Below are 14864 nucleotides of genomic sequence, written 5' to 3'. Positions count from 1 at the left end.
CTAGTTTGATTTTTGAATTCTAGGAGTACTTTGAATTAGTGATTTTAAGACTAGTTTGAATATGGAATTTAGGACTAGTTTGAATTATATTTGATATTCTTGAACTTGAACTTGAACTTGAACTTGAACTTGAACTTGAACTTGAACTTGAACTTGAACTTGAACTTGAACTTGAACTTGAACTTGAACTTGAACTTGAACTTGAACTTGAACTTGAACTTGAACTTGAACTTGAACTTGAACTTGAACTTGAACTTGAACTTGAACTTGAACTTGAACTTGAACTTGAACTTGAACTTGAACTTGAACTTGAACTTGAACTTGAACTTGAACTTGAACTTGAACTTGAACTTGAACTTGAACTTGAACTTGAACTTGAACTTGAACTTGAACTTGAACTTGAACTTGAACTTGAACTTGAACTTGAACTTGAACTTGAACTTGAACTTGAACTTGAACTTGAACTTGAACTTGAACTTGAACTTGAACTTGAACTTGAACTTGAACTTGAACTTGAACTTGAACTTGAACTTGAACTTGAACTTGAACTTGAACTTGAACTTGAACTTGAACTTGAACTTGAACTTGAACTTGAACTTGAACTTGAACTTGAACTTGAACTTGAACTTGAACTTGAACTTGAACTTGAACTTGAACTTGAACTTGAACTTGAACTTAGAACATGAACTTAAAATTTGAAGTTGAACTTAATTAGGAATATGAACTTGGAACTAATTAGCTTGAATATATAACTAATTAAGTTTAGAAATTAGCTATGAACTTGAATTGAAAACTTGAACTTATTAAAATTTGAATATATATATAACTAATAATCTTGGATTTGAAGTTTATATTTAACTAATTTTAGAACTTTTCGTGTTAGGCAACTAAGGAAGCTCAACATCTAAAAAAGTTGATACAAGACTATATTGCTTCTTTCATCAAAGTAGGAGATAAGGTTAGTGCTTCTAAATTTCTAAAGTTCAAGTACAATTGTTTTCAATAATGTGTTTGTGTCCATCTAGTATTGATACTTAGCTTTAATTTTGCGATAATTTTTTTAACTAGTTCAAGTTAAAAAGTTGTTAAGTTGTTTAAATAAGTTAAATTAATTAATGTGGTTTAGTTGGTGGATTTAGTGTTGTATTAAGTCAAAACTAAACTAGTTCAAGTTAAAAAGTTGTTAAGTTGTTTAAATAAGTTAAATTAATTAATGTGGTTTAGTTGGTGGATTTAGTTGTTGGAATTAAGTCAAAACTAAACTAGTTAATTTTAAAAAGTTGTTAAGTTGTTTAAATAAGTTAAAATAAATAATGTGGTTTAGTTGGTGACTTTAGTTGTTGGAATTAAGTCAAAACTAAACTAGTTCAAGTTAAAAAGTTGTTAAGTTGTTTAAATAAGTTAAATTAATTAATGTGGTTTAGTTGGTGAATTTAGTTATTGGAATTAAGTTAAAACTAAACTAGTTAAAGTTTTTAAGTTGTGTAAAATAAGTTCAAATAAATAATGTGGTTTAATTGGTGGATTTAGTTGTTGGAATTAATTCAACATTAAACTAGTTAAAGTTATTAAGTTGTTTAAATAAGTTAAAATAAAATGTAGTTTAGTTGGTGAATTAATTAGTTGTTGGAATTAAGTCAAAACTAAACTAGTTAAAGTTAAAAAGTTGTTTAAATAAGTTAAAGTAAATAATGTGATTTAGTTGGTGGGTTTAAAAAGTGGAATTAAGTCAAAACTAAACTAGTTAAAGTTAAAAAGTTGTTAAGTTGTTTAAATAAGTTAAAATAAATAATGTGGTTTAGTTGGTGAATTAATTAGCTGGAATTAAGTCAAAACTAAACTAGTTAAAGTAAAAAAGTTATTAAGTTGTTTCGGTGTGAGTGGTTTGACCCATCACATAGAGGCACAAAGGTGGACCATCAACATAATATAATTGAAGTTAAGCACACCAGGAAATACAGAAGTTATGATCCTTTTATTATTTCACAAAATGCTAAACAAGTGTATTACGCTCCATATCCATTACGTAGAGACAAAGCTGATTGGTGGGTTGTTATAAAAAGTAAGTATGTGGGAAGAATTGAAATTGACAATGTCTTAGATGTGGCGTATCAAAATGATGTTGCAATTGTTCAACAACAAGTTGATGTTGAATTGGAAACCACACTACAACATCCTCAACACATATTAGAAGAAGTATCTGATGATGAGACTGAATGTTGAGGAAGAATTATTCGAGAATGAGGAAAATGAATCATTTGATAACGAAGAATGGGACAATAATGAAAATGAAACAACTGAGAAGGAAGAATGGGAGAATGATGGAATTGAAGCAAGCGATTGTTGACACCCAATTTTGACCCTCCCCAATAATAATTAGTTTTTGAGCTTCTTAATTTTCAAACGATTCAGAAAAATTAGTTTTATAAAATTCAAATATTTCTTGAGGTTACTTTAAGTAATTCTAGTCGATTTTATAGTATTTTATAATTATGTGTAATTAGTGTTTCTTAAATATTCGAAAATCGTCCAAAAAAGATTTTAATTTTAGTAAGTACTTTATCAAATTAGTTTAGTTTAGATTATGGCTATAATTTCGATTTATTTAGTTTATAATTAAATTGACTATTTTATTTCGTTAAAGATCGAGAAGCTCGTAAATTAATTATATTAATACGTCTTATTTTGTTGTTAGTCGAATTCGCCAATTTAGTTCAATTCGGCTAAATTTTCAACTTGAATTTGGTTACAATTGTAATTCAATAGTATTAGGTAATTGAAAATATAACCAACACCCATCTTAGCCTCCAATTCTTTTAAGACCCAAATTTGGGCCATTTTGCCAATCCAAATTTGTACCCAGTAGCCCACAATCCCATGTTCTTTGCCAATTTTGCAGCAACACAACAACATACGTACAATACCAAATATACCCAACAAATAGTTGCAATTTTCAAATAACTCCAATCCCATTCAACAACTTCCAGCCAACCTAACCCATTCCCATTCTTCCTATTCCCAATTCTAATTCAAACCACCGACCCAACCAATTAATCCCCTAACCCGGCCCAATCCTAAACCAAATTTAACTTCAACAGCTAGATCAAGCAACAGCAATTAAGCACTGTTCCAACGCCATTTCCAGCCAAGAACCGTCCTTGCAGTTGCGGGATCACGCCACGTGGCCCGCCAAGGACGTTGGAATCGATCCAAGACGTCCATCTCCCATTTTCTCTTTCGGAATAAGGCAAATTTCAGCGAAAATGGTGTTTGTCCGAGTTGGTGAAAGGTTTTTGAGAGTTTGAATTTTGAAATGGGTCTTAAATCCGATTTCATCCTTTCCCTCCCCCCCCCCTAAATATTTTGAATCCTAGTAGTCTCCTATATATATTCTCCTCTTATTCATTGTAAAAAATGGAATTCGGAGTTGGAATTTTTGAGCTGAAAATAGAGAGTAACTTAATATAAAAGAGGGCTAGAAAACAAAGTTTTCTTCGATTCCAGTTTCGGAGAAGGCAAGTCGTTCTTTTGAGTTCGGAATTTTCGCTCGGATCTTCACTTTTCGTGGTGGAAAGATCGTTCTACTTGCTGCTATCCCAAATTTGCTGCACTAAAGAAGGTAACACTCTTCCATTTACCATACTCTTTCCGACTTCGCTGTTCCAATAGGGTGTCTTCAAAATCTTGTTATCTTAATGTATTGCATATGTTCTTGAGTGCATCTCGATCCAGTTCCACACTGATTGAAAGATGGATATTATGTTGGGTTTGTCACTTCTCTGTTCATATGTTCGAGTTTGCTCGTTTCGCTATTCTTCATTTTGAATGTGCATTTGTGAATGTCGAAAATGTCCTAAGTAGAGTTCCTCTTGCGATTTCAGTGGTTTAAGTCTTCGTTTTAAGTCGAGCTTTATGTTGCGAGTTCACGACTTGGTCTATGACTTGAATTATGTCTTTCTGCTCATATATAGATATATACATCTAGCCTGTATGCGATAATTTGATCGAGTTTTCCTATTTTGTCTAAGACCAAGTCTGTCTGTGATACATTAGCGTCCTGTTTTGATGCGTCCTTGGTCCATGTTCAATCGGTGGGTTGGGTTAGGTGTATGTCTTCTAGGCCGCTTTCTTGTCCTCTTTTCTTTTCCAATATGTGTTTGATTATGTGTTGCCTCCATAATAGATTATATGGTAGGAATCAGTGGTTTTATTTGATAGATTTTAATATGAAAGGGACCCGTTCTTCGAAATATCCTCGGCAAATTCCTTATGTTGTAGGGCGTTTACTTAAAGTTCTAAATTTGCTTTGAGGCGTGGCTTACTATGACCCACTTTAGATATAAGGTTTGTCTATTCTATCTCAAAAGTGTGGATTCATAGTACTTAGATCGGACAATATGTTTCAACTCGTTCCAACTAGTTGTTTGTTGTACTTTGATTATATTTGTTCACAACACGTTTGTTTTAGTTATATAAATTAGGAAATTTTGGTATAAATGTTGTCAATTTGATTTTTCTCCTAACCCTCTACCAGATGTCATGGTTGTTGAGTGTATTCATTGAATGTGTATACCGATCTATTACTTCTCAACAATAGAATTGATCTTACTTGAGAAATATTTTAGTACATGTTACCAATTTTGATTTTGCATTATAAGGTTCAGACTTAAAAGAATAGTGTCTATTTTGAAGTCTTTCAAGTTATACTAATTGTTTCTTTCCCATTTTGATGCATGTACCCTTGTGATAAGCACGATGGAACTCTTTCCTTCCACTTGCATCTCCAATGGGCCATTTAGGCCCGAAACTCTTCTCGAATCGTCCTTTTCGGTGTCAAGTTCGAAATCACAAGTTTATACATGGAAAACAGGAGCTGGAAATCGAAAATGTGCCCTAGAAAGCTAAAATCAGGCTGAAAAACGGCATGTATACACTGATATACCTATTGTATACATTGGTATACAGTCGAAAAATACAAAATACAGGGTCAAATACGGGAAAGCAGGCGAAAAATGCAGAATATACAAAGTCCGAATAAAACTACAGGTCCGGGAGTCCGAGAATTAGCGGTATACATGGTGTATACCTCAAATATACACTTGGTGTCTATCATGACCCATGGAGATGGGAAAAAGGCCAAAAGCCCAATAAATTGTTGTTTTTTTTTTTTTGCAGAGTTGAGAATTTGGGTTGGCCCGAATTCAATTGTCTTCCCTTAGCTCCCATGTATTTTATTGTATTTGACTAACGCTTTGATTATCTTATGATTTAATTTAATTAAATTCCCCAAGAATGGTCATTTCATTTTATTTTCGAATTAAAGTATACATATTTTATTACTTGTTTTTTCTTATTTAAAAATTAGTCTTGTTGACATTTTATGAACTATTCCCCTTTAGAAAATTCTCATTTAGTTCATTCCCCCTTAAGATGAATAAAATGATAGAAATAGTAGTAGTAATAAAATAATAAGTCAAAATAAATGAGTTATGTACTTAGTTAAAATTTCAAAATTAGTTAAAATAAATGAGTTCTTTACCTATTTATAATTCCAACAATTAGTCAAAATAAATGAGTTCTTTTACTTAGTTAAATTTTCAAAATTAGTCAAGATCATTTTTGGTCAAATCGCCGGTCAACCGCGAGTTAGCGGGCATTCCGAGGACCTAACACCTTCTCGAAATGTACATTGAACATCGAACCCTTTTATTTTCAATTGATTTTATCTGTTTAAATCTTTTGAAAACCTTAAGTTTTTTTATTGATTTTTACTAAAAATTAAGTGGCGACTCCGTCCTTTCGGAAATTCGATTTCTCTTAAACCATAAGTTTAATCGATTTTTTGAAAACTCAGTCATTTTTCTTTTATATATTTTTAAAGTAAAACAGCGATAAGGAATAGTGTAGAATGAAAGCTAGCTAGTATATATATGTAAGTTAGTGTATTTTGCTATTTTTATTTAATTTATGATTTTTTATATATATTATACATGTAAATTTGCATACAGATGTCATCAGGCGGTGATGGTGAAAGACATCGCGAGCATCTTGGAGTTAGCCAGACTAAACAGGCTAAGAAAAAGAAGTCTAGGAGACCCATAGATCCTGAGGATATTGCAGGATCTATTTCTTCTTCTCCAGAGCGCATCAGCTGTGATACTCATTTATTTGTTGTTCCATTTGGTACGGCGGATCTTCGGTAATATTATCCTAATTACCGTCGACCAGCCGATTCTTCCTCTACTTCACATGTATTGCCTTCATGATACTACGAGGACCTACCTTTACAGGCTATTCGTCGAGCACGACCCTTATCGGCAGGTACTCCATCTCCCACAGGTACATCTCCTCAGTTATCTACCATAAGGATTGGAGATTCTAGTAGCGGGCAGTCAGATGTTGTGGTCGGTACGCCTCCATTGACTCAACGTTTTGTGCATCCTGATGTATCACCCTCGTCTACAGCTACACCTAATGCTACACCAGATGATATGATGCCTCCTCTAGCTGCTGGCCAGAAAGACAGACTTGGTAGTCATGATTGAGCCAGATGGATCATCGTAAGTTTGTTAGTTTATTTTATTTATTTCTTATACTTTAATAAATTATTCATGAACTAACATATTTATTATGTGTTTTGCAGGTGGCATCCTGCAAAGGATGCTGCCCAGGCTTTAAAAGACTGTGTTAGAAGACTCTATACACATGCTTATCATTCTTGGAGCGAGATTCCAAACAGTATACGCCAGACGATGTTTAATAACTTTAATGTATATAATTTTTAGTTAAGTTTAGTATACTTTACTTTTTTTTACTATCAATCTAATTAACGTTATTCAAATTTTTTTCAGACTATTTGAACTTGGGAGTCGAGGCACAATTGGGTCATTACGACCACATTTGAGAGGAAAACATCCTCCAGACTGTCTGTCTGGCTAAAGAAAGTTTGGGATACTGCTGAACGTTTGGATTGGATGTTGCCTCATGTTTTTGATGAATTGGGGTCTGTATTGGAACACAGACAAATTTAAGGCAATATCTGAACAAGCCAAAAAGGCTAGAGGGAGTCTTAAGGTTGGCTCGTTGCACATCGAAGGTGCAAAGAGCGTTGGCACAATTGCAAGAGAGATGGTAAGTTCTAATTCAAACTTGTAAATAAATAATTAGTTGTTTCATATATATCGTTATAACTTTTAGTTTTTATTTATAGGAAAAAGAATTGGGACTGTTGACACCCAATTTTGACCCTCCCCGATGATAATCAATTTCCAAATTTCTTAATTTCTCAAACAATCTAGAATAATTAATTTTATAAAATTAAATAGTTTCATGGTTATTTTAAGTAATTTTATTCGATTTTCATAATATTTTGGATAATAAATATATATCATAAATTATATATGCAATTATTATATCTTATCAATATTTGAAAATCATCTCAAAAAGATTTCGCATTGTAAGTCGAATGTTTTTTAATTTAGTTTAATTTCAATTATGAATACAATTAGTTTCTATTCTAGATTAATTACTTTATAATCGAGTTTATTATTTTATTTCGTTGAAATTAAGAAGCTCTTTAGTTGATTATATTAGTTCGTCCTATTTTAAGTTTAAGCCAGATTCACAAGTTAGACTCAATTTGGTTAATAAGTTGGCTAATTTTATATCATTTGGCCAAGTCTTAAATCCAAATCTAGCCTTTTATTTACCGTTACCTTTAAATCCTAAAGCACCAAATTTGGGCCCTTTTAATTCTAGCAGCCCTTAGCCTCAAGACCAGCCCAATTCCCACTCCCTTCACATTAACAATACAATACATACACCAACCGACCCATTCTAATAAAATAATAACAACAACAGCATACACCAAACCGACCCCATCCCCTTTCCTTTTCAATTCTACGTTATCAAATAGCAGCCCGAATGCAGCAATACCAAGCTGCCAGCCCAAAACATTACAGCAGTCCACACTCCTTGAACTGACCCAGCCCACAAAACATACAATACAAACAATAATTCCCAGCAGTCCAAACACATACGTACAGCAGTAGCAGAATGACCCCACCCCTATGTTTTTCTCTTCTTTTCCGCGTGAACACTGCAAAAACCAAAAACGTCAACAACAGCTGTCCTCACCAAACCGTTCCAGCAGCTTCCACAACCTTTCTCTGCAACAGCCGCCCATCTCGATCTCGTCATCCGAATTTCGTGGGATTCGGTTGAAATATCGCACAAACCAGCCTTTTTCTTGGTCCTTGGGAAGTTTTGAATTTTGGAGTTCGTGGGGAATCTCAATTTTTCCCTTTTTCTTATTCAAAGTCCCTTTCGTTTTCCCCCTCAAAAGGAACCCGAATTTTCCCCTATAAATACATTTTTTCTTGTCATTTTTAGGGGTTGGGTTTTTGGTTGAAAACTTTTAGAGAAAAAGGTTTGAAAACAATTAGCTGCAATATATATAGAAATACATTTCAAAGAAAACCAGAGGAGTTACTTATTTTTCTTTAGTGTTTGGGTTGATATTTTCGCTCAAGCATCTTGCTTGTTGTTTGTGTTCGATTCCTAACATAGTAAGGTGTCGTTCTGCTCGTGATATTTGTTCGCCGCATTTCGAAAGGTAGCATTCCTTCATTATGTTCCTTCCACCTTTTCTTCTACTTTAGAGCAACATTCTGTTTTGTTTAGGTGGTTGTTGGTTGTTGGCTGCCGTTAATTTAATGTATGAATCATATGTTTTCTCTTTCGTTTGTTGCCACGGAGTAGGCATAATGTCCTTTTAAGGTTTTGCTAAATTTTACCTCGTATAGTCATTTCATATTTCTTTGTTCGAGTATATTTTGATGTTCCCATTTCTCAAAAACTGTTACTTGAATATTTTTTTTTATCAATGTTATTTTGTGTATGTCTTGTTAAGCGTAGGCGTGTTGTGTTTAAAGTTGTCGCCTTTTGATGTTAGTATTCATGTAAACTTAAGTTCTCGAATCAACTAATACGGTACACACACACACATACATATATATATATATATATATATCGATGGCGCAATCGTGCATTTGTTCTAATCGTTTAATTTTTATCTATTCCTTGAATGTCTTTGTTGTCCTATTGTCTAATACAACTTGTTTAAATCGAGTTTATATCTTCCTGCTATTCAAATTCTAAGTCGAAAATGCTTATGTTTGCAAGTTGAATCGGTGCAAAATCTGAGTTTCTTGTCTTATGTTTCAGATTTGAAATTTTGTTAGAATTTAGTCATTAAGGTTATTGGGAGCATGATCTTTTGTGATGTTAGTCTTTCACTATGACATGAGAATTTTTAAATTCTAATATTAATTCGTCATGGTTTTGTTGGGTTTTATTGTGTGCATATTCTAAATAGTTCATTTAATATATGTCGAAATGAGAGCAAGCATGAAACTAAGAATCGGCAGAGACTAAGAATAGATTTGTTCATAATGTGTATGCCATTTATATCTACAGTTTCTGGTTTTCATTTTTAGTTTTGATTTTCTTGATGGAATAATGCATTTGATATACTTTTGCTCTTTTAAAAGAGTTAACAATATTCGTGAATGGGCATTAAAACAACGTCCACTATTTCCTCTCCTTGTGGCTAATAAGGAGTATTTGTTAAAGTCATTTGGATTGATTAGTTAGTTCCATAATCTATTTGATGAGTAATCTGTTGTGTTGATTTATCAATCGTCTTACACTTTTATTTTAATAATAAATAAATAAAGATGTGATACGGTATTTTATCCTATGTTAATGTAATTTTCTTTCTTTGGTATGTAAAAATTTGCCCGAGTCCTCACGGACTCCGTTTTATCCCTGCATTTCGAGAGAGTCGTAAACACTCAAACTCCTTTATTCGAGTCAGTCAAGCCGCAAAAGCCGATGAACAAGGTTGAAGGAATTCGATGTCGAGGAGAATTGAAAGATTGGGCCAAAGGCCCACTCTTTATATAAAAAGATATTGTATTTTGTTATTTTGGGCCTAAGTCCTTATAATTTCATTTATTACTATCTTGTTAGAATTTAGGGCAGGTGGAAGATGGGCCTTAGGCCCCAAAGAAATAAAATTCAATTTAGTCTATGACAGGTACAAAGGTGGCAAAAATTGGGACTTTTGCCCAAAACGAAATAGGCCCAAATACTGGTCCAGGCGGACAGAAACCAGTTTGGGCCTAACTCTCTTTCCTTCTCTACTTTACTGTGTTCATTTTACTTGTTAGTGTTTGCCGCTAATTTTAAGGTTGAACAATTCGAATCCCCGTAAGACGCACGCTGTGTTTTATCAATTTAGCTAAAATCGATCATCCTTAACAAGACTTAAAGAAGAAGTTTTGTAAAATTAGCCCACTTAGATAATATTTAAGTACTTCCCTTTTTCCCCTTTAAAATAGTTCTAACTATAAAAACAACTCAATTTTGCAATTCAAGCTAAGTTAAGATTATTTTTAGCCAAATAATTAATCGCCGGATAACCGCGTATTAACGGGCATTTTGGGTGCTTTAAACCCCTTCCCAAAATGCTAATAAGAACCTCGAACCCTTTGTATATTTTCAATTGATTTCTATTTTAATCTGTTGAAAAAATAGTTTTCTTGATTTTTCTTAAAAATTAAGTGGCGACTCATTAAACCAGTCTAATAATATGTTTTAAATAAAACAGGGACGCACTCTCATTGAACCGGAGGTTTTCAAGAAGACTCATGTTAGGAAGAAAGAAAATGAGTTGGATCCGGATGTGTGGGTGGAGGAAAGGGTCGAACGGACTTTTGTAAGTTATTTTATATGAATAATATATATTAATAGTGAATATAATTATGATATGTATATATATTGATGTCAATTTTTATATTTAATATGCAGAATGACTTTCATCAGTACGTCGCTGAGAATCTTGATAGTTCGGTCCAATTGACACCTGAACTGTCCACGGGTAGGGGGAACACACAAGGGTAGATGATATGGTCTAGGATCTCGAAATTATGTAAGACGACTCCAGTCAGGCTTAGAAGGTATTGGATCGTCAAGTCAAGCCGAAGCACTTGACGGTGTTCAGATTGTTGTTATGTCGGCTCAAATAGCATAATTTACATCGGCACTAGCAGCGCAGCGTCGGAGCGGAGAAGAGAAGCTGAACAACGAAGCATGAGCGAGACCGTTCAGCAAATCAAAGAACAAGTGATGAACCTCGCTCGTCGACCTACTACTTCGGCTCCCGAGGACACCAACAATGACAGTGATGATGAGGATGATTATGTAGAACCCACTCCCTAGTTTAGATCTCTGGACATTTATGAATTTTTTTAAATTTTGAAACGAATCTTGAAAGATTTTATAAGACTTAAAATTTTGATTTAGATACTTTTGAATGTTATTTTAAGTTTGTTGTTTCATGTTTTGTGTAGATTGTTTATAATTGTGTGTGTTTGATTGGGTTGAATAGTGTAGAATTGAATTAAATTGAATTTGCTGTCAAAAAAATTGCAGAAAAAGCGACGGACTACGTCGCATTTTAGAAATTAAAAAAAAATGAAAATTAAAATATAGCGACGGAGTCCGTCGCTTTTGTTAAAATAAATTCTAAAAAAAAAAACTCAAAAAACAATGAAATCTGTAGCTTTTTGAAAAGTGTTGAGCTAAAAAGCGACGGAAGTGACTGCATCGCTTTTCCGTCGATTTTCACCAAAAAAGCGACGCAGTCCGTTGCTTTTGGCCGTCGTTTTTTGGCAGTTTTTTAGTAGTGACTATTGGGAGTGTAAGTTTTAAACATAAACTATTACTTATTAGTTTGAGAAACACACGTCCGTAATGTATGTAATATACTCTCTCTTTTATTTGTAAAAATCTTGTCACATGACATTTCACATAGATAAAATATATAAACTATTGATATTAATTAAAAACTAAATGTTAAAGTATTACTTTCCCAAAAAACTAAAAATAAAAATATTTTTCTCACTCCATCCCACCATCTCACCCCCCCTCCCCGCCCAAACCCTGTCCCTTAATTTTTTTAATTCATTTATAGAAATATTTTTAAAAATTCAAACTCCACCCCATTCCTGCTCCTTCCTAAAATAAATTGATATTATTTTTTTTTAAAAATTAAAATAAAATTCTACCCACCCCGTCGAACCCTCCACTCCAAGTTTATTTTTATTTTTTTGTTTTGTGTTAGATGTGTACATATATTTTAGGAAAATATTTTTTTGCTTGTGTATCTAATATAAAAAAAATTAAAATTTTATTTTAAAAAAATCTTGTGACAAGTAATATATTTATATATATCGAATTATAAATGAGAAAAAAATTGAAAGCGGAGAGCTATGAGGGGTGGGATAGAATTTTTTTTGAAAAAATTAAAATAATATCTAAATTATTAATTGAAGGGATTAGGAGGGGGGATATGAAGTAAGAATTTTCTTAAAACTTTTATAAAAAAATTGGGATAGGGGAGTACCATGAGAGGAAGGGGTGGAGTGGGGTAAGAAAAATATTATAGATTTTATTTCATAATTTCTTTGGGGGGGGGGGGGGGGGGGGGCGGGGCGGAAGAAGTGACACTTTAATCTTTAACTTTAACTAATACTAATAATTTATTTAAATTTTGTCAATGTGAAATGTTTTGTTCATGTGTAGTAATTTGACAATTTTAAAAAATAAAAGAAAGAGTGTATTACACAAATCATGATGAAATTATAATAAAAGAAAGAGACGTGTTTTTGACTCTTATCTCTTAATATAATTATGAATTAAGTTTCTCATTATAACTTCTAGCAAACAATTGAGAAAAATAATTTATAGATGATAGAGATTCTAAGAATAGCCTCTGAACGAAGAATAGTCATAATTAAATACTTTGTTGATTTTAAGGAGATTTATAATTCTAAATAAACATTTTACTAGTTTTAAGGAGAAATGGTTGAAAGTTAGAAGAGAAAGCAGATATTTTTTATATTTTAAATAAAAACAATTTAATAAGAGATGGGTGTGAATAGGGGTGTACATAGGTCGGTTTGGTTTGATTTTTCATTAAAAAAATATAAACCAATTATGTCGGTTTATTAAATCTAAAAACCAAATCAAACCACATAAAGTCGGGTTTTTCGATTTCGGCTTTAGTCGATTTTTTCGGTTTTTTACAACTATACGGTGTTTGAAAAAGAGATCAAACATATTTTCACTTACATGTGTGATAAGTTAAACTTTAAAAATGTTAAATTAATAGAAATCTTCGAAAAGAAGATAAAATTTACATGAGTAGAAAATATTTTTTTTTGAAATATCAACATTCAGTATGTTAAATTAATAATATCAAAGGCTACAATCAAACTGAATACAAAACAAAATATTTACAAAGTAAATTGTTAACTTCGAATTTGAAAAACTATAACAATATTATTGTAATTTCTGATCTTAGTACAAAATAAAATATTTACAAAATTTTACAAGCCCAAATTTTGAAATAATATATATAAACGTTGAAAACTATAAACTAACTAAAAAATATATTAACAAAGTAGATTATAAATAATTTTTTATCTATAAATAAAATAAAATTATATATTCATATTATGTCGGTTTGGTTTGGGTTTGATTTGACTTTTTTTCTTTGAATACCAAACCAAATCAAGAGTGGTCGGTTTTTTTTTCCAACGCCAAACCAACCAAATCAAACCACAAGTCGGTTTTTTTCCTCGGTTTGATTTGATTCGTCAGTTCAATTTGACTTTACGGGTTGGCTTGTACACCCTAGGTGTGAGTAGGAATTTTCTTGAAAAAACTACATAAATAGGCCACAAAATATAAAATAGAGAAAACATTTAAAAAAAAAAAAAAACTCCTAAATTTGGGAGTACCAACTTATTTTAGCAACTAAACTACGCGGGTGTTTAAATACCCCCTTAATATCTTAAGTGATTTAAACCCCCCCTAAGGGATTACGTGGCAGAGAGAGTCAGTGTACCTCCTAAAAGCGCAAGAAAAGGAAAAAAAAGCCTGAATTTTGTAAAGTCCTAAACATGTCTTTTTTTATTGGTAATATATAACTAATATTATAAATTAATTTTTTATATATAACTCTTTAAAAAAATATGTAAGTTTTCTTATTTAGAAGTAAATGAAATTTTGGGTCCCCTTTTAAATTTCTTTTTAAAAAAATTCTTTTCATTTTGTTGTCTTCCTCAATACACCTCTTTCTCCATTGAAGCACCTCCTCCTCCATCTTCATCGCCATCTCTATCCACTATTTTCATTTCACTAGTCTTTTAATAATTCGTAAAATTCAATGCCAATGTCATTTTATTAACGTCGATTTCGCTCTATATTCTTGATGTCGATTTTGCAAATGTAAACTTTCTTGAATTTTGAGTAACCCATTTTGATTTCTAGATCCATTCAAACTTTTCTCATAGAATTTATATTATTATTTTTTTATCAACTTTCTTATGCAATCCAATACAATATATATATATATATATATATATATTATTGTGTGTGCTGATTTAGTATCAATTAAATGAAATCATCATTCGGGGCATCTATTATAATTATTTAGAGCGACATCAATGTACAGGGTATATATTTGTAATTAAATTGTATTTATGGGACATTTGCTTAGTTTTCGGGAGAATAGATGTATGACTATTAAATGTCAATTCTTTTTGGATTTTATTTGCTAAATATTTATTTGACCATTAAATGTCAATTCTTTTAGGATTTTATTTGCTAAATATTTATTTGACCAACACGTGTCAATTTAATCTAAGAGTTAAGTATACATAGGGGTGTTCATGGTTTGGATAAAAACCGATTCAAACCGAAAAATCAAACCAAACCGATAAAATAAAACCGAT

General features: G+C 32.0%; 1 protein-coding gene and 1 long non-coding RNA gene across 2 annotated transcripts in view; both read left to right on the top strand.

Annotated features, from left to right (window-relative positions):
* LOC107060693 (uncharacterized) overlaps positions 1 to 6737 on the top strand; it is a 16396-nt gene extending 9659 nt beyond the window's left edge. Inside the window, exons 2-3 of the long non-coding RNA XR_001473472.1 lie at positions 884 to 958; positions 6644 to 6737. This is a non-coding gene — a long non-coding RNA (uncharacterized lncRNA). The remainder of the gene's footprint in view (positions 1 to 883; positions 959 to 6643) is intronic.
* A 97-nt stretch (positions 6738 to 6834) lies between these two features.
* On the top strand, positions 6835 to 11329 carry LOC107060692 (uncharacterized). The gene is made up of 3 exons (XM_015308877.1): positions 6835 to 7131; positions 10673 to 10780; positions 10873 to 11329. Exons 1-3 carry the CDS (start codon positions 6985 to 6987, stop codon positions 10963 to 10965), a joined length of 348 nt encoding a protein of 115 aa, XP_015164363.1. The 5' UTR covers positions 6835 to 6984; the 3' UTR covers positions 10966 to 11329.
* Positions 11330 to 14864: the final 3535 nt, after the last annotated feature.

Source organism: Solanum tuberosum, unplaced genomic scaffold, assembly GCF_000226075.1.
Source record: "Solanum tuberosum cultivar DM 1-3 516 R44 unplaced genomic scaffold, SolTub_3.0 scf00093, whole genome shotgun sequence".
In the NCBI taxonomy this organism is placed as follows: Eukaryota; Viridiplantae; Streptophyta; class Magnoliopsida; order Solanales; family Solanaceae; genus Solanum; species Solanum tuberosum.
This window is presented reverse-complemented; position numbering and strand designations above follow the sequence as displayed.

Bases quoted from the DNA above. Each gene is read 5' to 3' on its own strand.
- LOC107060692 (XM_015308877.1), top strand. From the start codon at position 6,985: ATGTTTTTGATGAATTGGGGTCTGTATTGGAACACAGACAAATTTAAG. The intron at 7,132-10,672 runs GTAAGTTCTAAT...TAAATAAAACAG, and splicing joins GCACAATTGCAAGAGAGATG to GGACGCACTCTCATTGAACC. The intron at 10,781-10,872 runs GTAAGTTATTTT...TTTAATATGCAG, and splicing joins AAAGGGTCGAACGGACTTTT to AATGACTTTCATCAGTACGT.